The sequence below is a fragment of the Stigmatopora nigra genome, chromosome 8 (genome assembly GCF_051989575.1).
Source record: "Stigmatopora nigra isolate UIUO_SnigA chromosome 8, RoL_Snig_1.1, whole genome shotgun sequence".
Lineage (NCBI taxonomy): Eukaryota > Metazoa > Chordata > Actinopteri > Syngnathiformes > Syngnathidae > Stigmatopora > Stigmatopora nigra.
Window position 1 is genome coordinate 3,033,446 of NC_135515.1, and position 27,879 is coordinate 3,061,324.

The 27,879-nt window shown below is 38.0% G+C and overlaps 4 protein-coding genes across 8 annotated transcripts; 2 read left to right on the forward strand and 2 right to left on the reverse strand.

Annotated features, from left to right (window-relative positions):
• Positions 1–286: 286 nt before the first annotated feature.
• Positions 287–19,096, reverse strand: LOC144200550 (stromal interaction molecule 1-like). 4 transcript variants are annotated; one of them, XM_077722776.1, is made up of 14 exons: positions 18,876–19,096; positions 17,722–17,832; positions 15,691–15,821; positions 14,398–14,512; positions 12,299–12,410; positions 12,084–12,199; positions 9,820–9,997; positions 7,788–7,965; positions 7,242–7,409; positions 7,056–7,156; positions 6,408–6,637; positions 5,291–5,371; positions 3,788–4,175; positions 287–2,940 (listed from the first exon to the last, which is right to left on the reverse strand). In XM_077722776.1, the coding sequence occupies exons 1-14, from the start codon at positions 18,880–18,882 to the stop codon at positions 2,484–2,486; spliced, it is 2,373 nt and encodes a 790-aa protein (XP_077578902.1). In that variant the 5' UTR covers positions 18,883–19,096; the 3' UTR covers positions 287–2,483. The 4 variants fall into 4 exon arrangements, with proteins under 4 accessions (XP_077578902.1, XP_077578904.1, XP_077578903.1 ...); XM_077722778.1 differs by having other exon boundaries at positions 4,112–4,175; positions 18,876–19,094; XM_077722777.1 differs by lacking the exon at positions 5,291–5,371 and having other exon boundaries at positions 18,876–19,095.
• A 204-nt stretch (positions 19,097–19,300) lies between these two features.
• Positions 19,301–21,091, reverse strand: LOC144201020 (acyltransferase PGAP2-like). Of its 2 annotated transcripts, XR_013327246.1 has the most exons (7): positions 20,919–21,091; positions 20,488–20,647; positions 20,183–20,432; positions 20,003–20,109; positions 19,828–19,936; positions 19,466–19,658; positions 19,307–19,380 (listed from the first exon to the last, which is right to left on the reverse strand). XR_013327246.1 is itself a non-coding variant. In XM_077723452.1 (6 exons), the coding sequence occupies exons 2-6, from the start codon at positions 20,614–20,616 to the stop codon at positions 19,543–19,545; spliced, it is 711 nt and encodes a 236-aa protein (XP_077579578.1). In that variant the 5' UTR covers positions 20,617–20,647; positions 20,919–21,091; the 3' UTR covers positions 19,301–19,542. The 2 variants fall into 2 exon arrangements, 1 of the variants encoding a protein (XP_077579578.1); XM_077723452.1 differs by having other exon boundaries at positions 19,301–19,658.
• A 1,007-nt stretch (positions 21,092–22,098) lies between these two features.
• Positions 22,099–24,967, forward strand: chrna10a (cholinergic receptor, nicotinic, alpha 10a). The gene is made up of 4 exons (XM_077722860.1): positions 22,099–22,254; positions 22,368–22,522; positions 23,016–23,548; positions 23,965–24,967. Exons 1-4 carry the CDS (start codon positions 22,099–22,101, stop codon positions 24,579–24,581), a joined length of 1,461 nt encoding a protein of 486 aa, XP_077578986.1. The 3' UTR covers positions 24,582–24,967.
• A 1,230-nt stretch (positions 24,968–26,197) lies between these two features.
• LOC144200483 (olfactory receptor 10J4-like) lies at positions 26,198–27,375 on the forward strand. The gene has a single exon (XM_077722675.1). The coding sequence runs from the start codon at positions 26,274–26,276 to the stop codon at positions 27,207–27,209; it is 936 nt and encodes a 311-aa protein (XP_077578801.1). The 5' UTR covers positions 26,198–26,273; the 3' UTR covers positions 27,210–27,375.
• Positions 27,376–27,879: the final 504 nt, after the last annotated feature.

Consider the following 27,879-nt stretch of genomic DNA (forward strand, 5'->3'; position numbering starts at 1 on the left):
TAAAGAAACCGAACATCTATTTTCTATCCTTTTTTTATTAAGCTATAAAGTATTTTTGTCAAAAACCCGTGAGACCAACAACTAGTAAAACGACCAACGTAAGGACTGTAAAAATCAAAATAAACAGCAAAGCCTGGAGGAAAGATTGGTTCCATTTTCGAAGACAAGGTTCTTATTTAGTAAAACTTATATATAGTACCAAATTTAATACATAATGCATAAAAAAGCATGAAAATACATTAAAAATTGGGGGGAAAGACAAAAAAAAACACACAAAAAAACATGGTTTGTTTAAAATAGTTTATTGCTTTCATGCAAGTGTGCCATAAAAGACCATCACGGAATATGCAAAAGTTAACGTTGTCTTTGTACAAATACGCGCTTTGAGTTTCATGAATCAAAGCCCAAACGTTTTTCTAGAAGAAATCATGCATCACCAACTATTCAGGATTTTTTTTTACAATATAGGGCAAAAGACATCAATTATTTGCCAAATAAAAAAAAAGGAAAAGTAAGTAGCCATGTAAAAATCTTCAAAAGCCAACTCGGCCGATTGTCTTTTGTGTTTGGACTAAAAGTTGCAACTACAGATGCATAGTCAGAAAGGCTCCTTGACAAATGTAAACATACAACAGGACCATAGATTTTTTTGCTTAGAACCCTTTTTTTGAGATTTGGCACTTTAATGTAGGGGGTCAAGGTTTGGTACCATATTGTTTACGTTTAGCCCTTTTCCAGCACCCAAGACATCATCATCTATGACCGACACCCTATTTACAGATATTATAAAGCCCCAACACCTCATTTTCCACATTGGTTTTAAAAAATAATAATAATCATCCAACTTAAATAGATGGCCTTTGGTTTAAAATGATAACTTAAAAATGTAGCCTACTCCTTACCATTTATTTGGGACAATTCAAAAAGTATCGTATTGTATATGTTGTTGTTTTTTTTTTTACATACTTATCAACTTGTACGTTTTTCCCATATTTTATAATTTTTTGATCATTTTAAATTGTGTATGCTGTTCAAGAACTTTTATATGAGCCAAAAATGTTGTTTTTTGGTCAAAAAGGATCTCTTTTAACCCATTTTGGCTCTATTTTGGGTTGTATCGATCACTAGTAGCAGACAAAAATGTCATCATCAATTGCTAATATTGTTATGCCCTTTTTTCACTATATAAATATAGCGTGTCAGCAAGCAATGTACCCAAAAAGTCAATTTATCATACATACAGTGACATCAACAGAATCTTGAATTTAGTGCATACTGATTGGGCACCATGTCGACTTTGGAGAGCATTTTAGACTATTAAGTGCGCCTGATGTAAGTAAATATGTGGATTTGCATTTGTATGGTTTATTATCAATTAATGAGGGGAATTGCAATCATTAATAAGGGGAGTGACATGTATATTGTAGCAATCAGGCTAACTCATACTGACAGTAAACAAAGGGTAAAAAGGGTGTCAAAATCCAATGATATTTTTGGGTAACACTATTCTCCAACAACAACAAATCCATTTTCTTCAAAAAACAGGAGCGTTTGTGCACTTTTTTTTTTTTTAGACTACAGCCAAATACATTTTGACATCGGGCCACATAGTCTGTGTCAAAGGGAAAAAAAATCCTGACCAAGTGAGGCCTAGTCGTTGAGATGAATAAATAATATCAACATTCAACCAAAAGGCATGCGCAGAAAAACACAATAAGTGTTTCCCTTAGAGACTGGCAGAGAATAAATAAATCTTTACATTGCACCCCCACCACAAATACGTACTGCCCACAAAAAATGAGAAATGGGAAGCTTTTGTTGTGAAATTCCAAAACCGTCGAATGCACTGTTGTTGTTTACAGTTGAGCCGATTGGGACTGGATCAAATATTTTATAGACTTTTGCAATTTAAGGGCTGGATTAGTGATCCAAAAAACATTTTTTATAGTAAAGGAAAACATCTACTAATCTTTTGTTTGTTGTTTTTTAATTTTATTCAATATTAAGGTGAGAAACCGAAAATATTTGTATATATTTATTTTTTAGATTTTATGAAATGCTTTTTGACCTAAAAACACAAAAAATGGATAAAAAATTGCAATTATTGATTTAAAAAGGGGAAAATCAGGAAATATAATTTACATCTATAATTTTCATTTGAATTTGATCCTAAAACAGAACGTCACTCATAATTTACATACTCGGGCCACACAAAATGATGTGGCGGACCAGATTTGGCCCCCATCCGCCACTTGGACACCATGTGCTGTAGAGTTTAAGCAATTATTTAATTCAATAACTCAATATTTTTCAGTGTTAGTTGCATCCTAGTGAATCCAATTCAGTCTTGGAATTTCACCCAAAAACCACATTTCCATTTTTTTATCATAAGCAGCCGTTTTCTCCTAAAAGATGTAAACGCTCTCAAAAAAACATGGAGGGCCATCCGGACAAACAAAGAACCCCAAAAGGTCAAGTCACCTTCATTTCTTCTGCTTCTTGAAAATCTTGAAGGTGTGTTTCTTGCGTCCGGCCGTGGAATCCGTGTCCTCGCCCGTGGACCCGCTGTCCTCCTCCAGGGGGCTCTTCTTGGCCGACAACTGCGGGATACGGGAGTTACCTTTAAGCCCCGCGGCCCAGGTGGGCGAGGGGGTGTCCGGCTCGGTGGAGCTGAGGGAGCGGGTGGATTCGGTGGGGCTGTGGGCGTCCGCCGCCGGCCCCTCGTGCTGATGCGACGGCGGCGTTACTTTCTTCATGAGGATGGGGCTTTCGGGCGTGTACTCGACTCCGCTGTATTCGTGAACCCGGTTCCCCCCGTTAGGTAAACCGTGCAGGAGAGAGGTGGGCTTCATCAAAAGGCCTTTGGAGCCAAACGCCGAGAGACGGTCGCTCGCTTGAGATAAGGAGAGTGACGAGTCCGAGTCTGAGCGGTTCAGGTCCCTGTGTGAGAAATGGAAAATTACATTAAAAAATGGGGAAATATACAAATGTAGTTACACACTAGGACTACACTACACTCTGTACAAACGTGCAAAATGTGTTAGTTTCACACCGGTCAACCTCGGACAATTGCTACCCTTATTAATGATTGCAATTCCACTTATTAGGTAAAAATATTTGTTCACATAGGGCGGACTTAGGTTGAAAATTTCCTCCAAAAGTGGATGGGGTGCCCAATTAGTATGCACTAAATTCAAGATTCTGTAGATGTCGCCATATATTATATATTATTATTATATTATGAGACGCTGACAGATTGACTGATGGGTACATTGCTTGCTGACGCGCTAGATTGGCCGAGATGATATGAATTAAAGCTGAAATGGGTAAAATGAGATCAGTTTTACAAAAACTCTTACTTTTTACAAGATAATTTTTCCCATACCAAGGTTGTTATATGGCGTACACAATTTGAAATGATCAAAAAACTTATAAAATACGGGAAAAATGTAGTTTTCAGGCAGGATGACGAGGTTGGAGGGGGGATGAAAATGCAAATGGGGTTAATGTGAAAATTTGGAAGAATGGAATCAAAACAAGACTGCCTTTTTTGGCAAAATTGTGGAAAATCTTGAAATGTGTCCAATTTGCAATACTTGTACGTATAAATTATGTTCTCCACTTAGTTGGTGATTTTTGAACATTTTTCATTTGAAATCCAGGTTTTATCATATTTTTTGTTGTGGTTGTTGTTGTTTTTAGGGCATTTTTAGGTTCCACTTAATCCAATATTTGTAGCCGCGGCCATGGTTAGCGGTCACACACGCATGCCCTGTCAAATAGATACCCGAAACTGTCCCTACGCTCCGATTGCCCTTCCGAGACGTCGGAGAAGGTGAGGTCCGGAATTGGGTCCAAAGGCTGAAAGGAAGGGTGATAAACGTGGAAGGAATGAGGGCCGGAGGAAGAGGAGGAGGAATGTGGTGGATTGGAGCTCGAGCTACAGTAGATGGCGGGATGGGAAACGGCCGAAGACAGCATGGGTGGACACAAAGTCTCCAGGTGTCCGAAAGACTGGCTGCGAGACTCTCGGAAGGCGTTCCTAGACCGGGAACCTGGATGCGAGGATCCCTCCCCCTGCTGACCCTCCAGCGGGGAACCCTCTACCAACCTCTGCGAGCTCAGACCCAGGTGAGGATCCATGTGGCGTTGACGCAGGGACATCATGCTGGGAGCTGTGGGCACAAAATGGCAGAGTTTGGAAGCAGTCGCTAATCGCGTTATGGGTGAAAAGAGACCAGAAATATATTGGGATTTATTTGTTGGTTTGGAAAATGTCAAATGAGAAAATGGGTATTAGAATGTGGAAATATTTTGACATAAAATCCCAATATTTGTGGTATCTTTTCCTCTTTTAACATGGAAAAAAATGGGATTTAAATGTCAGGTGCTATCACAGTGAACTCCAACAAATTGGTGGAAGGACCAAAAGGAAAAATAGTCCATAATTAATAATAGTTATAATCGTTTTTGTAGTATTAGAAAACAAAAGGGAGTATAGTATCCAATTGCTTAGCCATTGAAATCACTATTTCTCTACCTATGAACATCTGCAAATATAATCCCACAATTTTACTGGAGTTCACTGCAGATTAACCATCTCATGGTAGAAAACAACAATAATTTTACTCTGTGAAAGACATCATTTGCCACCTTTTGAACAACGTATTTCTCCAAAATTTGCATGAATTTGATGGGTATAATCTTGGGATTTATTTGGAACCAATCTGGGGGGTGAATTAATTTTGGTTGTGGGGTTGATAAATCTTGAGTATTTTATTGCAGAATTAAACTTATAATTTAGTAGGTATATTCTTGCAATATATTAAAATGGCTGTTTGCAAATCTCTTATTCTGGTCCATTCAAAATATAACTAGAAAATAGAAATTTGCTCCTGTTCAGAGGCTAAAAGAATTGTATTTAATTGGAAAAAGCATCTTTATAAAATGAGTATATGACTATATAGTTAATGATTAATTTGATAGTAATCTTGGAAGTTGTAATAATGAACAAAAATGGAGTATAATGCAGTCATTTGCTTGAATCAATTAAACAACAAAAGGTGGTAAAAGCTGCCTTTGACAGTAGATATGAAGTTTCAATAAGAAGTAAAGGGTGAGCTAGGTGCTGACAAGATTAAAATCAGAATAATTCGGGTGTAAATTAGAGAAATGGGGAGGAATAAAGAAAATAATAATACTAAAGTGATGATTTGTCAGGTTGTGGGGTGGCTTTCACGGAGGGCGGGATACTATTTAAAGGTCGAGGGTTAATTAAGAAATGGCCAACCGAGATTTTTCCATATGGGTTGACAATCGGAGCATCCGGACCACAAGTCACTGGCTCGTCGCTCCAACAGCCGAGTGCCGTCTGCGGTGGTGACGGTGCAAGACGGCGAGGAAACGTGAAGAAGGGGGTGCCGGTGTGATGTGAACGTGAAGAAAAGGGAGTGAGATAGCAAGTGCAATTAATGCTGATGAGAAGACTTACGCTTGAAGTCAAATCCTCGGTGGGACTTTGATGCAAAACTAAAAATGGTGTTAATTCGGTTTTGGGAGTACAAACAGGGTTTTTTTCCATATTTTGTTCAAAATTTGTTGATGTAGCTTCAGGAATTATTATAAATAGCCTTAATTCTTAATTATAAATAGGGTGAAAAAAGCTAAGTTGTTCTGAACGTTTTTCCTGCTTTCTTTTCTTTTAAAAAAATTAAAAATATATTATTTTAAAGCCGATCCTTTGCATTAATCCACAATTTTCCAACCAAACTCCTTCCCCATCTAACCTATAAACCTGTTCCTCTATTCTTTCTAGACCAAAATGCAAAAAAATACTCCACCTGGACCAAAAAAAACACATTTAAATGTCATTCTCAGTCCACCAAACGCAAACTAAAAGCCCCCAAAGTCTCTATCTTACCTAAAAATCTATCAAAAAATGTTAGAAACATGCATGTTGTTTTTTAGAATGATGAATGGAACCAAAACACCCAGAAAAAGCCAATGAATCAAAGACAAATGGTCCAAAAATCCACCAAAAAAATGAACTGGGAAGCTCCCAGTGTCCAAATTTGCCCTATTTTAAGTATCAAAAATGGCAAAATGAACACACATTTTCTGCAAACTCATCACAAAACACTTTTTTAGTAAGAAAGCATCTTTTTTTTCACAAAAAAAGTATGTGCGCAATCCACACACTTTCATGCAGGAGGGATTAATGGCAGATTTGTGAATTTTACACAAAAAGGACAAATGTACAGAAATATATGAAATGAGGAAAACACCCCCCCCATCACCAAATGGTCACGAGTTCTGATGTTTAGACTTCCCCAGGAGGGTCTTGGGGGGCTTAAAGTATCGTTTGCTACTTCCCGCCGACGAGCCAAGCGACTCGGACGAACTCTTACATTGCAGCACGGCGGGTAAGATGTCCTCGTCCAGGTCGTCCATGTCGTCGGATACGATAAAGTGCTGTGGCGTGGCTCGGCCCCCCATGAAAGTGGGGTCCAGGTTGAGGGCCGACGCCAGTGACGGTAGGCCGGGGTTGTTGACCACCGTGAAGCCGGTAAGTTGTTCGATCTGATACCAGCGGTGGAGGCGCTCGCGTAGGGCGGCCGTCACTTCGCCCAGTGCTTGTCTGAAGTGGATGATAGATTACAAATGGGGATTTAGTTGGCATATTAGGTTCCTTGTTCGATTCTAGCAGGTAAAAAAGTCTTTAAAATGTGTTACTGGCTCTTAAAATGAGCATTTAAACAAAATAGGAAACTGTCATGACTCAAATTCTAGCATTCAACACATTTTTCATATAATATTTAGATTTTTTTTTTTATAAATGGATTAAAAGAACTGCATTAAAATCCCTGAATATTCAGTTTTTTTATAGATCTAAAACAATGTTTATTTTAGCTGTTTGAAATATATTTTTAGATTTTACAAAATTATTTTTGAACTAAAAATAGAAAAAAAAGGATGAAAAATGACAATTATAGATTTAAAAGGGGGAAAATCAGGAAATTTAATATAATACAATATACTGTTGTATTTCTACTTACTTTGCTGCTAGAATTTTGTGGTCCACGTCATCCAGGGACGAGCTGTGCGCTACATGGAATGTCCCAAAAAGAGTGGTCCTCTTTTTCTTGATTTTCTCAGCCTGTGGAAACCAAGCCAAAAGGATTGGATATCTATCACAGGTAACTCGCAGTTGATTTCAAATGCAATCGAACGATATATCGTACCCCTTCTTTGGCCACCAGGAGTTGTCGTTCGGCATTCTGCTTTTTGATGTTGTAATACTGAACCTCCACCTCGTGAGTGAGCTGCAGCCACTTCTGAAGCGATTCTGGAGGGGCCCAGCAACTTCGTGACTCCAGCTCCTTCTCCGCTTTCTTTAGAGCCATGCGCACCTACGGACGAGAATAAATGTTGAAAATAGTCTCAAATAATCAGTAATATTACTCGTTCTTTGCAGAGGATGAAGAATCTATGCCTTTGAGTATTTCTATATGGCTTTGTACATCGTGTTTGCCCTCACAAAACCAAAGCAGATCGCTTGAACCAGAAGATGCTCTCAAATACTTAGTAATATTACTTGTTATTTGCAGAGGATGAAGAATATATGCCAGTGAGTATTTTTGTATTCCTCTGTACTTTTAATGTCTGTTGCGCTGGAGCTTTATTGCCAGTTTGAATGTTTTTCAACTACTGTACAGCCAATGAGGGTCTGATGTAACTAAAGGTACATTACAATACGCATTTTTCATACTGGATTAAGCTTTTAATACCTGCTCAAGCTCTTCTTCGGCATACTTCTGTCGACTGAGTTCATTCTCGGTGCCCTCGCGCAGCTCCCTTAGCCGCTGGGCTTCCTGTTTTGCTGTGCTGATCTCGTCCCTCAGCTTCTGCTCAAGGTTGACCTTCTCGACCTCCACCGAGCGATGCTCCTCTTGGGCGATCTGTAGCCTGCAAGCAAAACAAAAACCTGTTATTATTCGCAGTGTTGTTGGAAGAACTCAAGACTGTATTCAGTGTCAATCCAAAATGGGGTTCAGCATCCTTGTACAATGGGAATTACTATCATTTCTATTTTTACAGTTTATATGCAAGAAAATAGTTTATATGCGAGAAAACACAGCTTATGTCTGAGAAAATACGGCTTATGTGAGAAAATACGGCTTATATGCGAGAAATTATGCCTCATATGCAAGAAAATATGGCTTATATGCAAGAAAATACAGTTTATATGGGAGAAATTACGGCTTATGTCGGAGAAAATATGGTTTAGATGCGAGAAAATAGAGTTTAGATGCGAGAAAATACGGTTTATGTGAAAAAATACGGCTTATATGCGAGAAAATACTATATATGTCAAGACTTTTGTCGTGCACCACCAGAAAGCATCATTGACCAGCACTACTGAACTCTCCATTCAGCTGCCGGGTTAAGAAGCCTAGAACAGCTGTTGGCGTGCAATTATAGACCAGCACAGAGTGTTACTCAATTCTTGTGTATCACCAGCACATGTGTCTGTGAGTTTGTATAGAGCACTCCTATTTATAGACCTGAGCATGACTTTACAAAAGAGGAGGGCTTTATCAACCGTGACTTAATTACCAAGTGCTTAGACACGCGCAGATGATGATTTCGTTCCGGGGGGCAAACCATAATAGTGCACAATGTACTTCAGGTTTTTTTAGGGGGGGAAACAGATGTAATACTGTCCCCAGTCACTGAGTAGCAGCATTTCCCCAAAGGAAGGCTTGTGTGGGAATGAAAGTTGATCCAGATGGAAAATGGAGGCTGACCTCTACTGTACAATGGCGATTCCAACTAAACGTGGTGGAACCTTTCCCAAGAAAATTGATTCGCCATACTTTCTTGCTACTGTTCTGTTTTTACGACTCATTGGACGCCGTCCTTGTGGACAGTCCTTGGCCGTTTTTAAACTATCATGCTTAACACCTAGTCTCTCTAAAGTGAATCAGAGAGTCCAGCGGTCAAACGGCGCTCTAAAAGGCTCCCAGGAAATCCAGCCTTCTCAGCCCCTACCAACAGGGAGGCGGCGGTATCAAGTGGCCATTGGGCTTGAGGCTATGGAAAGAAAGCAGCTGACGGAAGGGATCAGGAAAAGTAAAGGACATATTAAAGCTATGCTTCCTTAGCTAACTGTAAAATTCCCTTGGTTGGAGCACTAGTTTAAATCAAGTCAAAGTTTAGAGTACAACAGACCATTGACTAGAAATTTGCTCAGTAAAAAATGGTCAGTTTTTCCCAATTTTGGTCTTTCCAGGTCAAGGACAACAAAAAAGACTATCTTTCTATCTTGTGGTCTACTATAATGTGGTATGAATTGGGTCAGGGATTATAATCTGAGAGCTAGAACTCCAAGTAGGAAGGGAAACCAAGTTGTGACTATGCCTGCATTTCAAGGCGAAATTCAAGGACATCTTGTTTGCTTACTTTCAAAGACCATTGGGTTGGTTAACAGCGTCAAAGCCCTAAAAGCTAATATATCTAATAATAAATGTTCAAATTTCACATCATGTGGATCTCATCCATTGGACAAATCTTAAATGGAATGCTATGTTAGATGAATGGCGAGCAAATCCTTAAAAGGAACATGAAGAGATAGCTCAAAGGCACAGTGTGAGCATTCCTTCTCGTATTAACAACCTCAAAAATAGGCGCTTCAATCATTTACACTGTGATGGCAATCTTTGCTGACCCAAACGGCTTATTCAGATTTTTTTTTTTATATGTAATCGATGGGCTTCAATGTAAAAATATGAGGAATCAAAGAAGAAAACATGGACTGACTTTTGTTGCATGTCATGAAGACTTTGTTCGGCCTTCTGCAGGCCTTCCAAGTCCTTCATCATCTTCTTCATGTGGTCCTTAGAGTAGCGGTTTTGGATGTAAGCGAACCAGCAACCACCCATTCCAATGACAATGGATACCACCAACATGAAGTCCTTCAGGTGGTTGTGTCGATTCCCTGTGGGAAACACAAACCAAAATGCTATGGACTCCATTTTTTTTCATACACTGAACAAATACCATAAAAGGACGATTATAAGCAGTGGTGATTCAATGTGCAAAGTACTGATAGAATAGAAAAATGTGGGTGAGACCTCAGATCAGGTTCCAACTTGCTATAAAGACTGACAGTGTTTTTTGCAGATTTTTTTTTTGCGCATGAGTCACTCAGAATGAAAGGCAAGTTGGATAGTTGAATTCATTACTGATTATTATTGTAATGAGTCTGCCTTTCATCTTAAATTATATGTAAATTACCTGTTATACATTGTAATAGTTGTCTTGGTTTGATATTTTTTGTGCAAATGTGCATTGAAATTGGGAAGTTGGGATTTAGGTAGGTATTTATTTACTATTATTTTAATAAAAATTGCTAAAACATGTTTTCCCGTTATTATTCATTTAATATGACCAAATTATGAATATTTACATATTTTTGTCCTTTTTTATATATAAAAGAAGTAAACTAAAAATGTACACAAAAAATCTACAATTATTAATTAAAAAAGATACTTATAAAATAAATTATCCAATAATTAAATATACAATAGGATATTTACTAGATATTTATAAAAAGAGAAATTGAACCATGTTCAGACTTTAAACTTTTCAAATAGTTATAAAGTAATTTTATGACGGACTAGTTACTAAAAACACAAAACTAAAGATGTAAATTAGCCTTTTACCAATAATCTTGCATATTTCCCTCTATATGTTCCTTAACATGTCTTGTCCCTTTTTAAAAATAAATACACGGAAATCCCCACAATAGGCCACATTTGTCTAAGGATTCAAATCCACTGAACCGAGTCTACATGACACCCCACGCTAGCAACGAGTACAAAATCTACCACGGTGTAACCACGGCCACGCAGCAGATGCACTTGAAATGGGCATGCTGAATTGTGTAAGCCTGCTTTAATGAGGATGTGCCTCATTGTGAGCGTGTCTTAAAATGCTGCCTGCCCCATTTGCGAGGGAGCCACGGTGGGCTCCCAATGCTTGGAGAGGCTGTCAAAACCAGGCCTCGCTTGCTCACTGGCTGGCTGGCGTCTTCTTTCCCGGGTTCGGACGCCCGCGGTGACACATGCCACGCGCAGATTCCGCTCGCATGCCGTGCCCGCTACGCAGAGCAACGGGTCAACAAAGTAGGCCGACTGGCGTCATGAAGGCGTGTCCCCAGCTGGTTATGCTTGGGCAGATTATATGGTGGGATAAGCGTGTTTATAAATGTGTTCATATTGTTATACTGTATCTAGTGATTTTTCTAACAGGGAATAAAAGCACTTTTGAAGAGATAAAAGGGTATTTATTTCCCTTCATTTCAGGGTTAAAAGTGCAATTGTAAGATTAACATTTTAGTTACAGTTGGGTTACAAATGTGTGGAATGTTTTCTGTAAAATTCCGGAACATGTACATTTAATATTTTTAGGAAATAAGCCATGGGAATTGAGTTACTAAATGGAGGAATATAGTGGCGTATTAAAAGGATTTTCTACATGATTTGGGCTGCTGACGTTTGAGGTTCTGCTGTAATTGGTTGAGAAAAATTGACAAGCATTACAATTTGTGTTTAAAGCTTATTAATGTCAGAGTCTCTAGATGCAATAATAGCACACATTAGGCAGTTATCTGGCCTGATAGTTTAATGATCAACCCTACCTTGTGGATTTCCTATGTGTGGCTCCAGTCTTTTTAACTAGTTCTACAATGTCTTGTGTGTCTGTCTAGCTACCGCAACCAAGGATATTTCCCAAATACAGGATGAAATACAATTCTAATCTGAGACCTTTGATTAACAAGTATATACTCATGTCTGGCCAGTCAGAGCACGTTTAACTAGAGTAAGGTGGGGGCGCCGTGAGCGAGCAATGGCGGCAGTATTTTCACGTTTTATGCTAGATACGTTTTTTTTACTTGAATTTCATTCATAGATGTCAAAACAAATCTTGTTTATCATTTTTTTTCTCTGTTTATCTTTCCTCTATTTTGAAATGAAGGGTCGCAAAGTGTATATGCAAGAAAATATGGTAATCCCACTTACTGAGTGGTGCGCCAAACAGCACAGTGTCCAGAGATTTGAGTTGCAGCTTTTGAATGTGGCTGCGGTCCAGAATCTTGAGGATGGAGTGTGTCAGAGTGGTGTTCTTCACAGCCAACCTGAGACAGAAACAAATATGTATGCTGTTCCCTGCCCTCTCAACGTCTGAACGTAAAAAATATGGCGCAGTTTCCAACGAAACCCGACAAGGGCCTCACCTGGGCATGGAGCTACCGTTAAAGCTCATCTTTCGGAAGGCCTCCATGTACTGTGGCAGCTCCACATAAGTGATGAGCCATTCCACCACCTCGTCCACTGTCCAGTTATACACTGAGAATAGCAAGGATGAAGAAAGCAATATTTTAGCTAAGAATTCAGAAATCATCTCATTTAATGGTATGTATATAACATGACATGACAACGATTCCTAAATCAGTAAATCCTATTGATACTGCAAATAATTATTAAACTTTTGGCCTATTTTGTGTGAAACAACCAGAAACACTACTAATCCAGAAAAACGACATAGTTGCAAATAATATTCATTTATCAAAATTCGGGTGGAAAAAAATATAAACGTTTTTAAACATTTGGAGACAAATACGTTACTTGTGTGCATGCTGTTTTGATTCACTGCAAATCGTTATTTTCTTAAATTTAGCCCTCAAACTGTACTTGATCTTACAATAAATATAGCGTTTTAAATAGAGCTTTTACACTTTAGTACTTGGCTAACTTTCTAGTTGGATAAGAAGTCAAGGTTTACTTTGCATTGCAGCCAACAACCACTCGTAACATTTGCATCCGGGCTGCAGTCCCAAAAGAACTATCCAATGTCATAACAGTGAAGGAGATTGAAATGGGAGTGGGTGACCTAACTAGCTCCACAGCTGCTGGCGCAAAGTCATTGTGTGAGAGTAGACTACGAGTGTGTGAGAAAAGGCATCCGGCAGAAATGGCGTGAAAGACACCATGGCGAGATAACACGAGAAAAAAAACCACAAGAGACTATTGTGTTGACTGGCTTGATAAAGCATGTCGTCAAGTGGGCTGCTCTTAACTCGACATGGCTACAGATAGAGCACCTTGACCAGTACCAAGTGAGCGAGAAGGTCAAGTGGCAGCCTGCTAGAGCCGTAGATTAGTCACTTGTGTGAGCCAAAATGGCGTCTATAGCGACATGTATTCCCAAATGGGACGAAAACTGAGAGCAGTCAAAAATAGGGCAAATTTACACCCGCTTAAAAGGGTTGCTATTTTCTTGGTAATGCCACAAGATGGTGGTAAAGCACTTTTTCTTTTAATTAAGACTAAATATGCCCAGAATTTAGTTTTTATGTTGACTCATAATCGTTTTCCGAAGACAAATATGAGCATATTTGTTATTGATATATAAGAGTGTATGTCTTTTAATGCATATTTGCATAAGGGAGATGATGCATGTTGGTATATGGTAATGGTAACTTGGTTAAAAGATACTTTTAGATCAGGGGTGGGCAAACTTTTTGGCCCGGGCGGGGGTCACATTGACTTTAAAAATTTGACAGATGGGCGGGGTCAGCACAAGATACGATACATATAAAAAAGTGCATCCGTTAACAGTTCATATGAAACATAAACAGAAAAAAAGTACTTAAGTATTAACATACTCATCATTAAAGTAAAAAGTATAAAGTACAAAGTAAAGTAAAAAGGAATGTATTAAGAAATATTAAAATGTCATGTAAACTATACAAATTTTGAACAAAAGAAGGTATAACAAGTTCTAAAAAAAGAACACCATGCATTTTGCAACATGATAAAACCAAACCACATGCAACCTTAACCACAACGTCATTGTTGCATTGGTAGTAGTCACTTTAGTATTGAAACTGTGCTTCATAAAGAAGAAGGTATGGAAAAAAAATAAACCAGTTTAAGAGTTTGAGGCACGTATTAGACACGCATAGGACAGCATTCTTTTTTATAAACTAGAGAAACTTGTCAACTCAGTCCTCAGGCATTAGTTGCAAAATGAGAAGATGCCTCATAGTGGTGTAAATGACACCATTGAAACCTACAAATTAGGTTTGTAACTTTTAAAAAGTAAAGGATAAGTTGACCCATATCATTCGGAAAATGCGTTCAAAGCAGAATATGGCTTTTTTCCCCCCTCTGTGCTGTATTAGAAGGAAGCATAGCCTTATTTCACATTTCCAGATGGTTCAGATTTCGCCATGAAAGACATCAAGGGATTAAGCAAAGACTAAGTAAAATCCCATGAAGTTTTTTTTCCATTTAGAGAGCAATAGTATGTGTCCAAAAAGGAAGGCAGTACCTTCAGAGCCCTTCCAGGCGTTCCAAAGATCTTCCACGCTAATGAACTGGTCATCCCCATGGAAGGTATTGTGCTTGGCCTTGGGGTCATGGTAGTTTAGATCCTCTCTTAGAAACTGCAGAGAGAAATGTTCAGATTAGTACTTGACGGAAGGCTGCTTTGGAAACGGGATGAGACGGATAGACACGTGGGGAAGGGTGAAAAATTGACATGAGAAAAGAGCGGTCAACCACAATTACACAATTATGGCATGCATGAAAAGGAACACTGGGGTATTTCCTGTACTTAATGGGATGGAGTTGCAGAAAATGTTCAGTACAACTATATATAAAAAAAAAGGTCAATCAACATGCACTTTATAATAATAAAAAAATATTTAAGATTAAAAAAAATGCTCATTGCTAATGACAACGTCATCAATACTTTACTCCAGACTTCCTTATTGTTTAATCATCAGGCTTATTTATCGATATATTTACAAATGTATTTATTTGTTTATTTACCTGTGTATTTGCTTATTTACATATGTATTTATTTTTTTTATTCCTATATATATTTATTCATATTTCTTTATGTATTCATTCCTATATATATTTATTCATATTTATTTATTCCTATATATATTTATTTATTCCTTTATATATTTATTTATATATACATTTATTTATTTGTTCCTTTATACATTTATTTATATATACAGTTATTTATTTATTCCTTTATATATTTATTTATATATACATTTATTTATTTGTTCCTTTATACATTTATTTATATATACAGTTATTTATTTATTCCTTTATATATTTATTTAATCATTAGTTTGGTTGTTTATTTATTTACTTATTTATTACCTATTTATTTATGTCTAAAATGTCTTTTTCTGTGTCTGTATTCTCACCCTCTTGCCACTGAGACAGTGAAATTTCCCAAATATGGGATGAATAAAGTTGTCTAATGTAATCTAATTTAATCAACAACAACAACATTGACAACCCTCGAAAAAAGACTATACTTCAAATTGTGTTCTGTCAGAGAAAGTCTGTGGGAAATCCGTCTGATCCGACACAATGTAGCAGCAGGTTGAAGAAATAGAACAGCTGCTCTATGACGCTAGGTAATATTAGCAATGTGGGTCATCCTTGTGTACACTATGTTAATGATTGACAGAACCAATAGAGGTGAAACGCCATAGAAACTGTAAACGAAAAATCCTTTACGGACTGAGAAGTGATCTCATTCATTATTTGATGACGAATCAAATTCCACAGGGTTGAAAAAAAATCCGCCACCTACCCCGTCTGTCTCGGCCACGTCCACATTGCCGTTTTTGTCATCATCCATTTGCTTGTGGATACTGCGGATGGCTTCGAAGGTGAGAAAAGGGTTCTCGTCCTGACACAGCAGTCTGTCGATACGACAGAAATCTGAAAAAGACCACATTTTAGGATGCGGAAAAGGTCACAATGGGAGTGGGATAGAAAAACTGGATAAAGTTCCTCAAATTGTCTTGAAATTGAAATCTCGGCATTGATTCGTTAACATTACAGATGCTGACTTGGCTCCATAATTGGCCAATCTTTCAGTAAGAGCTTATCGAGTCACGACCATCTTCCCCTTTTTCAGCTGCTTCCTCCTTCTTTACAGATAAAGTGAATATAGGAAACGTTGTTTGTGACGGTCTTGTGCAGCAAGAATTCAAATTGCTACATGTTCACCTAACATTCTGTGGCTTTTTGTCCTCTTTCTTTACATTTTAAGGCATTTGTTCGATACACAAGAAAACAAAGAAAGCACAATGAGGATGTTACAAGTCATTAGAAGAACCTCTGTGTCAAAGTGGCGGCCCGGGGGCCAAATCTGGCCCGGGAAAGCAAATTATTAGGCCAACTTTCTATTTTAGGATCAAATTAAAATAAAGAGTATAGATGTATATTAAAGTTCCTGATTTTCCCCTTTTTAAATCAATAATTGTCATTTTTTAATCATTTTTTTCTGTTTTTAGTTCAAATATCATTTTGTAAAATCTAAAAATATTTTTTTTTTAATTAGAATAAACATTGTTTTAGATCTATAAAAAACCTGAATATTCAGGGCTTTTAATCCAGTTCTTTTAATCCAATTGTATATAAAAAAAAACTAAATGTTATATCTAAAATAGTCTGGCCGATTTGTTATTTTTCCAGATGCCGTAGCCTGGTTTTGAACCACAGACCTTCCATTCCAAGGACATCGCGAGCCACCAACTGTGCCAGGGCCGCATAAGCATTTCCATCTAATCTTTGTCTAAACACTAACTTCATCCACACAAAGGCATTTGCCTTGCAAACCTCTTGATGTGCGGATAAGAGATTTACAAACCAGTCAGTCTGCTTTTTTAGAAGCTCCTATTACGCAAGTTAACTACATGCCTTACATTTCCAAATCCATAGTCTGGGAAGATAGCTACTATATATCTGTCACTTTAAAAAATAATCAATTAAAAACTGTGTTTCACCAATAAAAAATACTATAATAAGTCAGAAACATACTGGCTTTTTTACTTAATATGCAAATCAGCTTTAAGGATTGGGCTGGCCACCAATTCAAGGTGCCCAAAATTGGCTCCAGCACCCCCTGCGAACCTCATGAGAATAAGCAGTTCAGAAAATGAATGAACAAAACTTTAAGGAGTAATTGGGCATTGAATTAATTAAAAAAATGAAGAAAAAGATGATTTATGCCATTGGTGTCAAAGTGGCGGCCCGTGGGCCAAATCTGGCCCGCCGCATCATTTTGTGCGGCCCAAGAAAGTAAAACATGAGTGCTGACTTTCTGTTTTAGGATCAAATTAAAATAAAGAGTATATATGTATATTACATTTCCTGATTTTCCCTCTTTTAAATCAATAATTGTCATTTTTTGATCAATTTTTCCAGTTTTTAGTTCAACAAATCATTTTGTAAAATCTAAAAATAGATTAAGACAAGCTCCGCCTCTCTGATAGTGAAGTTGGCATGACGATGAAAAGTTACACCCATATCGCTTAGATTACATACCCCAGGTGTGCATTACATGGCGAGTGTTAAGTAATTCATGGGTAAGTGTAACTTTTGCAATAATAAACAGCCCAGTGGCCATTAAGGCAATTTGCTTCCTGTCTGACTAAGCATTTTGATGCTTGCCGGAGAATGCGAGCCGGCTTGGACTATTCCTAGCATGGCTACATATAGAGAGACTCACGCAGAGTTTGAGTCCAGCTGCGCCATTCAAAGTCGTACAGCAGTTAACACCCTTATTTGGACATTTTTGGGGGAAAATTCTCCATTCCTGTGCAACTCTGCTTACCTGATATTCCATTATCAGTAGAGTCATTCGGGGACGAACTGGATTTTTCAGCTCGATTTTGGCCAATAAGACACAAGAAAAAGATCCAAAGGGTTACCATTTTTTCCAGTGCTGCAAAGAGAAGAGAAAGGAATTAATATTATTGGAAGAATTGAGTTAGATTTAATTATTTGGATTGTTTTCGGAGAAGTATTATTTCAAGCTGGGGACTAGAAAAGAAATAAAAGTTAATATTTACTCAGCCGTAAAGTCGCTAGTTTAATTAATGTGTCTTAGAAACCTGTATTTCTTCTTCAGAGTGCATATTAAGATGCTGAAGATTAAATTAAAGGTCATTTGAAGGCATCATCCTTGGAAGGAAATAGTCACATTTTAGACAATTAATGATGTAAAAAAAATGATGTTTTATATGCATTTTCCCCAGTACTTTATCTTTTATACCTGCTTTATCTGGGTTATTTTGCAAGGAGCCTTTTGCAAGGGCTGTTAATGATTATTTTTGAGTGTTTTTCCCCCAAAAACTGCCAAATGCTTTCATCTTATCCACCAAAAAAATAGTGATAACAGCAAAAGACATGTGCTCTAGTTGCAGAATTGCTGTCAAGTGTCAGATGATGAGGAGGCAGCAGTGATGAAGTAAAAATTGACACTTTTGAGACCATCAGAATGATAAACAACGTTAATTCAATTTAATGTCATTTAACCAATTGGAGGAAAACTATTGGAATGATCTACTACTGATCAAATCCTTTAAATGCGTTGATTCCTTTTCTTAAAAGCATGATAAATAATATTATATTTGCATTATTCAAATGTCCACCAAGTTAATGCACATATTTGATTTTCTTTGTAAAAATATGATCTGCGGATGACATTTTAACACACAAATGCTACCGGTTTTAACTTTGTGTAACGCGGTTGCAGAGTTGAAGCTAGCTTGCGTTTACAACGTAGAGATCAACTCAAAATTGACATTTTAATGCTTGAAATCTCACGATCTGGATTGTTACGAGTTAGCGTCAACTATTATAAGCCATCGGATTGACGTCTGATGGTACGATTGACATTTGGGTCGAGTCCTGCGGTGGTCTTTTAGCTACTACATTTCAGCACATCAACAACGTAGCGCCCAGTCAACGGTGGACTAAACTTACGTGTCATGAACAAAGAAGCGGCGTTCAAGTTGGTCTTATTTGTAGATGATCATCGCGACGAATATTATTTTTAAAAATGCACCAAAAGGCTTGGCAAATATTTCTATGGGTCTTTCCCCCCGGGCGCAGCGAATAAGTGCCCACCCACTGGCCGAACCGAGAAGAGCCGCAGATTGTGAAGACAGGAGTGGAGGAAAGTGGCTCTTCTTCTACGCTCATTAATGTTGCCTCGTCTTTGCAAAGGGAGGATGGTTGCCATCTAATGTTTGGAAGAGTTAACAGATAAAAGCGAGAGGTCTAAAAATTGAGAGGGAGAAATGTACATAACATGCAGCCATCTTATGTCAGAATGCTCCTCTAAACTCCTTTCTATTCTAGAATTTTTTCCTGCAGTAAAGTTACTACATTTTAGAAAATAGGTTTATGTAAAATAAAGAAAGCACACACATTTTTATTTTGTTTGATAGATACATCCTTTACATAATTTGTAAGCTTTGTCAGTGCCCTGTAAAAAAGAAGATGACTCATGGAAGGTTAACTCCTTCTAAAGTAGATCTATGAACACCTATACAGTAAGTCAAGTTTGATACATTGCCACAATTTTTTCGTCCCCAATCGGGTCTTTGGTGCCTTCGCTTAGTCCTTCAGCGAGTCTCTCTAAGTCAATTTACAGACCGCAAGCAATGATTATGCCATGGCTCCGGAAATCCCACACTGCCGTAAAGTGGAAACCCATGTTGGAGAAGACAATGAGGTACTCAAACAGGGCAAACAATGTGTAACCTGTTGGAAAAAAATGGAATTATGGATCATCATAGTCATCAACTTCTCTGGAGATTAAGGATAAGGAAAAAAAGTGATGTATACTGTTATAAAAGTGGGTGAATAGAATGAAATCTTCATTATGGATGCTTTCAAGGCATTACTAAATCCTTAGAAACGTCATACTTACTCCCTACTTCACAATATAAGTTGTGCTGGATATAAAAGAACCCAGCAAAAACACTGAAGCACAAATTGAGCAGGAACAAACGTACTTTCCAGAGATGGGATTTGGCATCCTAGGAGAAAAAAAGGAATAGGTATAACAAAAACAAAACTATCAACAAAATACTACGGTCGCTTACCGCTGGATTAACCGAATAACTCTTAATGGCCTTCCATAAATGGCACGTTATCACCATGTGGATAAATGAGCCCAGAGCGAAGAGGATGAAGCCCACCTCATGGAGAGCTAAAATGAAGGGACATACAAATATTACACTTAGCTTATACTCAGAAGAATGCAGAGACCGCCAGGTACTCACAATAGATGTCAGTGGATGACACGTAAGTCAGCATCAGAAGGCCGAGGGTCTCAATGATGGCAAAGCCCAAGTTGATGTAAGCCAAAGTGGTCTCAGTTCCCCGATTGGCAAAGCAGAGTTTGTAGAATTTGAAGTAACTGTATGCCACAATAAATCTGGGTGCAGAATGCAGGCCAATACAGATTCGCCAAATGTGACACTCGGGGCACAAGCCGATAGAAGCGCTGATGGACGGCAGGTAGTTTTCAACCTGGAAAATACATGTTATTTTCTTAAATTGCTTTAAATAGCTAATTTCTTCCTACCTGGCAATGTGTTCTTGTAGAGTCCTTATAATGATAGAGAGCGGAGATGACAATACAGATGATGAGGCCAATCAGCGGCAAGCAGACGGTACCCGCCGCACACGCTGTGAAGGAGATGCGGACTAACATAGACCTCTGAAGATAATATTTTGCACTGCACCTGTGATCATTGAAATATAGGATTAGATAGACTGATATGACTGATTCATTTTTTTGACTCTACAAATACAATTCCATACTATTTTGGAATGCATCACTTATTGTGTGTTAATTTTTACACTTATTTCCTTTAAAAAAAGAAAATAACTGTTTTTGTTTTGCAATTGAACACTTTTTTTAATCCACAAAAACAGAATATCTATCATATTTATTAATTTTACCAATTGGATTACACATATGAAGACAAAATATCCAGAATAAGTCATAATTACCTTGGAAAACATCAAGATGAGAATAGGATGCACACGTGCAGTAAGTAAACAAAATAACAGGAACGGATTGTCACCCACTGGACGAGTTTATCTTTCCCGGAATAAAAAGTGTTTTTATTAGGTCTGTCTGGGAGAAGGTGATGGAGCTAGCCATGGTGCTAAAGCTATCGGTGCTGACCGTGACGTCAGAGACGCGCGCCACCTCCCACTAGCGCAGAGGGCAAAGGATGGAGCGCAGTGAAAGCAGTTTGAATTAGTAATCTAGTTTGTCTTTTCGTCACATTACAGAGTTTTTATTTGTTCAAAGTCTACTTTTAAGATCTCTTTTAACGGCATAAAAGGATTGGAAATGCAAAGTCTATTATACTTGTTATGTTTTGTCTCAGTGTTCCCAGGTAAGATTTTTTTCATCTTATATTTCATTTAAAAAAAGAAAAAAATAGATTGACATGCCCCACTCAATTGTAATATTTCCTTTTTTCGTATATAAATATTATGTAAATTTATTTGTTGCTCACATTTTTGTATTATTATTATTTTATAATTCTGGAGTCTCACCATGATGTTTTTTAAGAATTTTAAATTGTTTATTATTAGTGTTTACCTATTTTATATCTAAATGTTTTTTTAGATAATAGAATTATTAGAACTAATCTTAGGCTTTTAGGAGGCATGTTTTAAAATATTTGGTCTTTATGAAGACCAAATTCAATTTTACAATTCATATATATATATTATATTTTTTTTTTGATTCAAGCTGCTTTTCTTACATGAAAACTACCCACGCAACATCCAGCTGTGCAGGGATTGCCATCATCCCTAATCCTTTCTGTGATGACCTTGTAAATCAAGTTTAAAAACACCAACTGCTAACAACACTGTGTCCCAATAACCAACACCCCATTCATCAACACAAAATATCTTCATCATCCCATCATAAGTGTGTATTCTCCCCAAACATTTTACACCACACATTCAATTGATGAACATATACTAAAACCTCCAGATTTGGGTCAGGCTCAAAATCCAGGGGTAAACCCTTATCATCTTATCAGGATTCACTTCATCATATGAGAGAGTTGAATCTATTTGGTAAAACAAGGCACATGTTTAGTTGTATAGTGAAATATTCTATTTAAAAGACCAAAACACATTAAAGCTACATACACATTCTCACTGTATGTCCACAGTCTTCTGGTGTGCACACAGCAAGTTTGCCCAGAAGCTCCTTAATGATCTTTTTGACAACTACACCAGTGCTCTCCGACCAGTAGAGGACACCGATGCCGTCTTGAACGTCACCTTGCAGGTCACACTCTCGCAAATCATCGACATGGTAAAATACTACATAAACATCCATTCACTCTTAGCTACTCTGACCCAAAATGGATGAAAAATCCAACATCTTTAACATTATAATCCATCACAAACAGTTTGGATGTTTTTCAGGATGAGCGAAACCAAATACTGACGGCTTATTTGTGGATCCGACGAGTCTGGCTCGATGCTCACCTGAAATGGCGTAAGGAAGACTATGATGGCCTCGATACCATCCGTATACCTAGCAGTTATGTATGGAAACCTGATATAGTCCTATATAACAAGTAGGTCGGATTGGTGTCGAGTTACCAATTTGTGAGTATTTTTATTGAGAAGACACACGCTGGACATTCCTCAAAGGAGTGTTCAGACCTTATTTTTTTATGACCCAGTAAATGAGCAGAGTTTACAATGAAGAAAGTTCTTAAAACTTGACTTCATTTGCCTTGGATTTACTGGAAAGACATAAAATACAGATAGAAAAGTGGGTATACTTGTGTCTTCTCAAACATCTTCTATGCAAAGGCTTGGTTCTCCAGTGTTAGGTTGATTAATAATTTTACTTTAATAAAATATAAAACAATACAAGGAAGTCTAAACCCTGATTCGTCCCCATCACAGATGATTCTCCCGAACGCTGATTTCCATTTTAAGGGTAGATGGTAGCCTCAGACTGAAAGTTGACCTCAATCTTTGTTTTTATGACTCCAGATCCTATGTAAACAGAATTAAACCAATCCAGTTCACCCCTCATGGGGTCTGTCTCTACCCTTTTAGTGCCGATGATCACTTCACAGGCCCCATGGACACCAATGTAGTCATCCGCCATGATGGCCAAATCATGTGGGACTCGCCGGCAATCACCAAAAGTTCCTGCAAGGTGGACGTGTCCTTCTTTCCCTTTGACGCTCAACAGTGCAGGTTCACTTACGGTTCTTGGACCTATAGTGGCAACCAAGTGGACATCCTGAACGCCATGGAGAGTGCAGACCTAGCAGACCTGGTGGACAACGTGGAGTGGGAAGTCCTAGGAATGCCGGCTACCAGGAGTGTCATTTTATATGGCTGCTGTGCTGATCCTTATCCTGATATTACGTACACCCTGAAACTTAAGAGAAGGGCGTCTTTTTATGTCTTTAATCTGCTGATACCGTGTGTGATGATCTCGTTTTTGGCGCCATTGGGGTTTTACCTGCCTGCCGACTCTGGAGAGAAAGTTTCTTTGGGTGTCACCGTTATGTTGGCGTTGACTGTCTTTCAATTGCTTGTAGCGGAGATCATGCCACCTTCGGAGAATGTACCATTGATCGGTAGGGGAACAAAATCAAGCTATTGCAGAATTCTTAGCTTCTTATTCTATGTCAAATATGTGGGTCCACTTCAAAACCCCTATACAAAAAAGAACACAAGCCATAGGACATTTTCGGGATTACTTACCAGTGAGCTAAAAGTATCTATATATTTGCCTTTGGTCATAAATATACGAGTGTTTTGGTTGTGATATCACATCCAGGGATGAAATGTCCGTCTACCAAATGTCCGGTCAGGCCAAGAATGTTTCTTAATGACAAAGTCGCCATTATCCATAAATCGAACAACATTCTCTTCAATTTAAAAGTATTTTAGTGTGAAGATTCTTAAAATGATTGTCAATTCAAGGATTAGCATTTTATCACAATAGTATACCCAAAATCAACCTTCTGACATCTTTGTTTCTTCCCAACAGGCAAGTACTACATTGCCACCATGACCATGATCACTGCCTCCACCGCCTTGACCATTTTCATCATGAATATTCACCACTGCGGCCCTGATGCCAAACCGGTCCCCAAGTGGGCCAAGAAAGTCATTCTGCAGTACATGGCCAGAATGTGCTTCGTTTACGAAGTCGGGGAGAACTGCATGTCACCACCTTTGGAGAAACCAGAAGCTCCAATGGTGACCAATCGCAATGTGAATGGCCTCCACAGACCGGATTGTGATGTAGGGACAGACCCTTTTGGCTCCTTGATTACAGAAGAAAGAGAAGATTTGGGCGATGGCTACCATTCTCAGAAGAACAGAACGTTCACTGGCACAGATTATGGCGATTCGAATGGCGCAAGAAGATCTCGAAGAGACGGCGTGAGTGACGGGGAACGGTCACATAATGTGGGTTCCTGCCATGAGAAGCTTTTGGCAAATGTGGAGTACATCGCCAACTGCTATAGGGAGCAAAGGGCCACCCAGAAAAGAACCGGCGAATGGAAGAAGGTGGCTAAGGTGCTGGATCGGTTCTTTATGTGGTTATTTTTTATCATGGTCTTTTTAATGAGTCTTCTCATTATGGGAAAAGCCATCTGAAACCAGACTGGGTATGTTGGTTTTAGAGGAATCTGCAGAATGTTGAATTTAGTGCATAGAAAAAGGTACTATGTCCAATTTGGGGAACATTTTAGGCTTTTAAGTGCGCCCTATGTGAGCAAATATGGACCGCTTTGCATTTTTTTGGGTTATTATCGTCAAATAAAGGGAATTGCAATTGTAGGACATCAACTTTTTTAAGTTTTGAGATGTTAAAACATTAAATAAAGCAACATTTCAGACATTGAAATGAAAATTATTATTTTCAACTTCAAATGAATTGGCACTTTTTTTCAATTCGCTTTTTGTTATTTTAAATATATTTTTAATCGTCAAGTAAAGCTAGAGTAGGTTGTTATTATTATTAATTTTTTTGCTGGGATATACATTTTAGGTGTCTAAAATCTTAACACAAAAATATATTTGCAATAAAAAAAAACACACAGGATTACATCAGGTGTGATTGTCAAAACAAATTATTATTAATGAGTTCCAATGGGAGCTAAATGAATATTGTTATTGTTACAGACAGTTCGTTCAAATCTCCGGTGGCTAATGACGATGCTATTTGCTAGGGGTTTGTTTTTAACGACACTCTGGAGAAAACTTAACGATGACCACTTGTTTATCTCATTAACATTAAATGTTGCTAATTTGTCATGTTAAAATGGAACCATTTAGCTTTTGTTTTTCCTCTTTTTGCTTGAAATAAAACTAAAGAACAGTTCAAAAACACATTGGACAAAGTCAACTCATGAGATTTTATTTGAAATGTTTACAGTCTTGACAAATTTCAAAAAATACCTTTAGTAATGAAAGGTATTGGCGGTATTACCAGAATATTTTGAACTAATTTAATCACTCAAGTGGTCACATGGTCCTTGGGAACTGTAACATATGGCAAATAGCCACAAAGGGACCGTAAGGACTAATTGTGTCACCCATGAGACCCACTTTGGACATTTTAGACCTTTTTATTGGCACTGGCTTGACGTCTTTTAAGGAGAGACATTTTTTTCATTAGGATCAATGAAAATAAAAAAATGGGAGCATGTGTGTCAAAGTGGCAGCCCGGGGGCCAAATCTGGCCCGACGTATCATTTTGTGTGGCCAGGGAAAGTAAATCATGAGTACCGACTTTCTGTTTTAGGCTTAAATTAAAATGAAGAGTATAGATGTATATTAAATTTCCTGATTTTCCCCCTTTTAAATCAATAATTGTAATTTTTCAATCCATTTTTTCTGTTTTTAGTTAAAAAAGCATTTTATAAAATCAAAAAATATCTAAAAACAAGCTAAAATAAACATTGTTTTAGATCTATAAAAAACTGAATATCCAGGGCTTTTAATCCATTTTATCAAAAAAATCTAAACATTACATCTAAAATAGTGAAATCAACTTGACGTTAAAGTGGCCTGTGAACCAACACCCTTGCAGTAAATGACCCAAATATGTATAAAATACAGAAAAAACGTATAATTTGACAGGTATATGCCCATCATTATTCCCCCTTCATCTCCATTGGCTATCTCCCCTTAACATCAAATTTCCCAGTCAACAATCCCTGATGATGTCATCAAAAAATCATATATAAAACACAGCACAGGACCCACTCCTCGCGCTCCATCACCCCGCCCATGACCCACTTCAAACATCACCATTGGTGAATCCCTACATAAAAAAAACCCACAATGCCAAACACATCTTTAAACTTGAACCCCTACCTAACCCTCACCACCTTCACCATCCCTCCCGGAGCCAAGTACCCCATCTTATTCCTGGGTCTCCTCCTCTACCTCTTCTGCATCCTATGCAACGCTACACTCCTGACGGTAATCGTCCTTCACCGCAACCTCCACAAACCCGTGTACTTCATCCTCTTCAGCCTGCCACTCAACGACCTGATGGGCATCACAGCCATGCTACCCAAAGTCCTCTCCGGCCTTATATCTGAGGAAAACCGTATCTCCTACCCACTTTGCGTCCTCCAAGCCTTCGCCTTGCACCTATACGGCGGCGGAATCCTCTTCATCCTGGCCGCCATGTCCTTCGACCGCTACGTGGCCATCTGTATGCCGTTACGTTACGGTCTCATCATGACCCCCAAGGTGGTGGTCTGTGTAGTAGCCTTGGCGTGGTCCTTAGACTTCACCTTAGTGGCGTTGCTGTTTTCCTTACAGACGGGGCTACCGCGTTGTCGATCAGTCATCGCTAACGTCTTCTGCGATAACCCGTCGCTTCTCAAACTGATGTGTGGCGATACGTCCGTCAATAACGCGGTGGGGTTGTTTAATACGGCTGTCGTACAGGTGTCAAGTTTGTCTGTCCAGGTTTTCTCTTATGTCAAGATCTTGATTACTTGCTTGGGGATGAGGCGAACTGACGCCAAAAGGAAGGCGGTTAATACGTGCGTGGCTCAGTTGCTGATCTTGATTATCTTTGAGATTGTGGGGACTTTCACTATATTGTCGCATAGGTTTCAGAATGTGTCTGCTGACTTGCAGAAGGTGATGGGTGTGCTCATTTTTCTCATATCGCCACTACTGAACCCGTTGGTTTATGGATTGTATACTAGTGAAATACGAAATACTCTTCTCAGGGCTTTGAGACAGCGTATCTTTGTTTGAAGTTGAGATATTTGGAAGAAGGTGGTGATAGTGGTGTGTGGTAAAGGGCAAGACCAAAGTCAAATTCAAAGGATTTTATTACAAACAAAACCCCAGAAAATAAAGGATTGAAAAAAAACACAGTTTGTAAAAAAATTATTGAAAGAAACAACCCCAGAAAATAAGTAATGTACAAAAACAGATTTAAAAAATGGTTTATCAATTTACATGAGGGACTAAAGATGGAAATTAGCCATGGGCTACAATCTTACATATTTACATATATATGTTAACTAAAATGATTTTTTAATATGTACTGTGCCTTATTGAATAAATCAAATTTTGAAATTCAACTCCTTGTTTGAGAACAATTTTAGTTTATGCATACTATGTGAATATTATTGTTTCACCAAGAAAATGGCTGTAAGAGACTGTAAGTATATGAACATGACTATAAATGAAATATTACAGGATGAGAAACATGTCTAATGTTTTTTTTATATTTCAAATTATGAAACAGATCAAAATGTCGATAAAAAATGCGTACTTAGTGGAAAAAAGGATTGTTTTAATAAAAAGATAATGAGCTTGCTTTTTAGGGAATATCTATGTTGTTTTACCTTATTGTGTTTTTATTCTTTAATGATCTTAAATGAAAAAAACATAAAAGAAAAATAGGGTTTTTCCTGTG

Excerpts from the sequence above, each read along its gene's own strand:
- LOC144200550 (XM_077722776.1), bottom strand. Across the intron at positions 7,966-9,819 it reads CTTCATGACATGCAACAAAA|GCTACAGATCGCCCAAGAGG; the intron begins GTCAGTCCATGT and ends TTTTGCTTGCAG. Across the intron at positions 2,941-3,787 it reads GAGCGTAGGGACAGTTTCGG|GGACCTGAACCGCTCAGACT; the intron begins GTATCTATTTGA and ends TTTCTCACACAG.
- LOC144201020 (XM_077723452.1), bottom strand. The coding sequence starts at position 20,616 with ATGTTAGTCCGCATCTCCTTCACAGCGTGTGCGGCGGGTACCGTCTGC. Across the intron at positions 20,433-20,487 it reads CTACAAGAACACATTGCCAG|GTTGAAAACTACCTGCCGTC; the intron begins GTAGGAAGAAAT and ends TGTATTTTCCAG. Across the intron at positions 20,110-20,182 it reads GTCATCCACTGACATCTATT|CTCTCCATGAGGTGGGCTTC; the intron begins GTGAGTACCTGG and ends CCTTCATTTTAG.
- chrna10a (XM_077722860.1), top strand. The coding sequence starts at position 22,099 with ATGTCCACAGTCTTCTGGTGTGCACACAGCAAGTTTGCCCAGAAGCTC. Across the intron at positions 22,523-23,015 it reads GATATAGTCCTATATAACAA|TGCCGATGATCACTTCACAG; the intron begins GTAGGTCGGATT and ends CTACCCTTTTAG. Across the intron at positions 23,549-23,964 it reads GGAGAATGTACCATTGATCG|GCAAGTACTACATTGCCACC; the intron begins GTAGGGGAACAA and ends TCTTCCCAACAG.
- LOC144200483 (XM_077722675.1), top strand. The coding sequence starts at position 26,274 with ATGCCAAACACATCTTTAAACTTGAACCCCTACCTAACCCTCACCACC.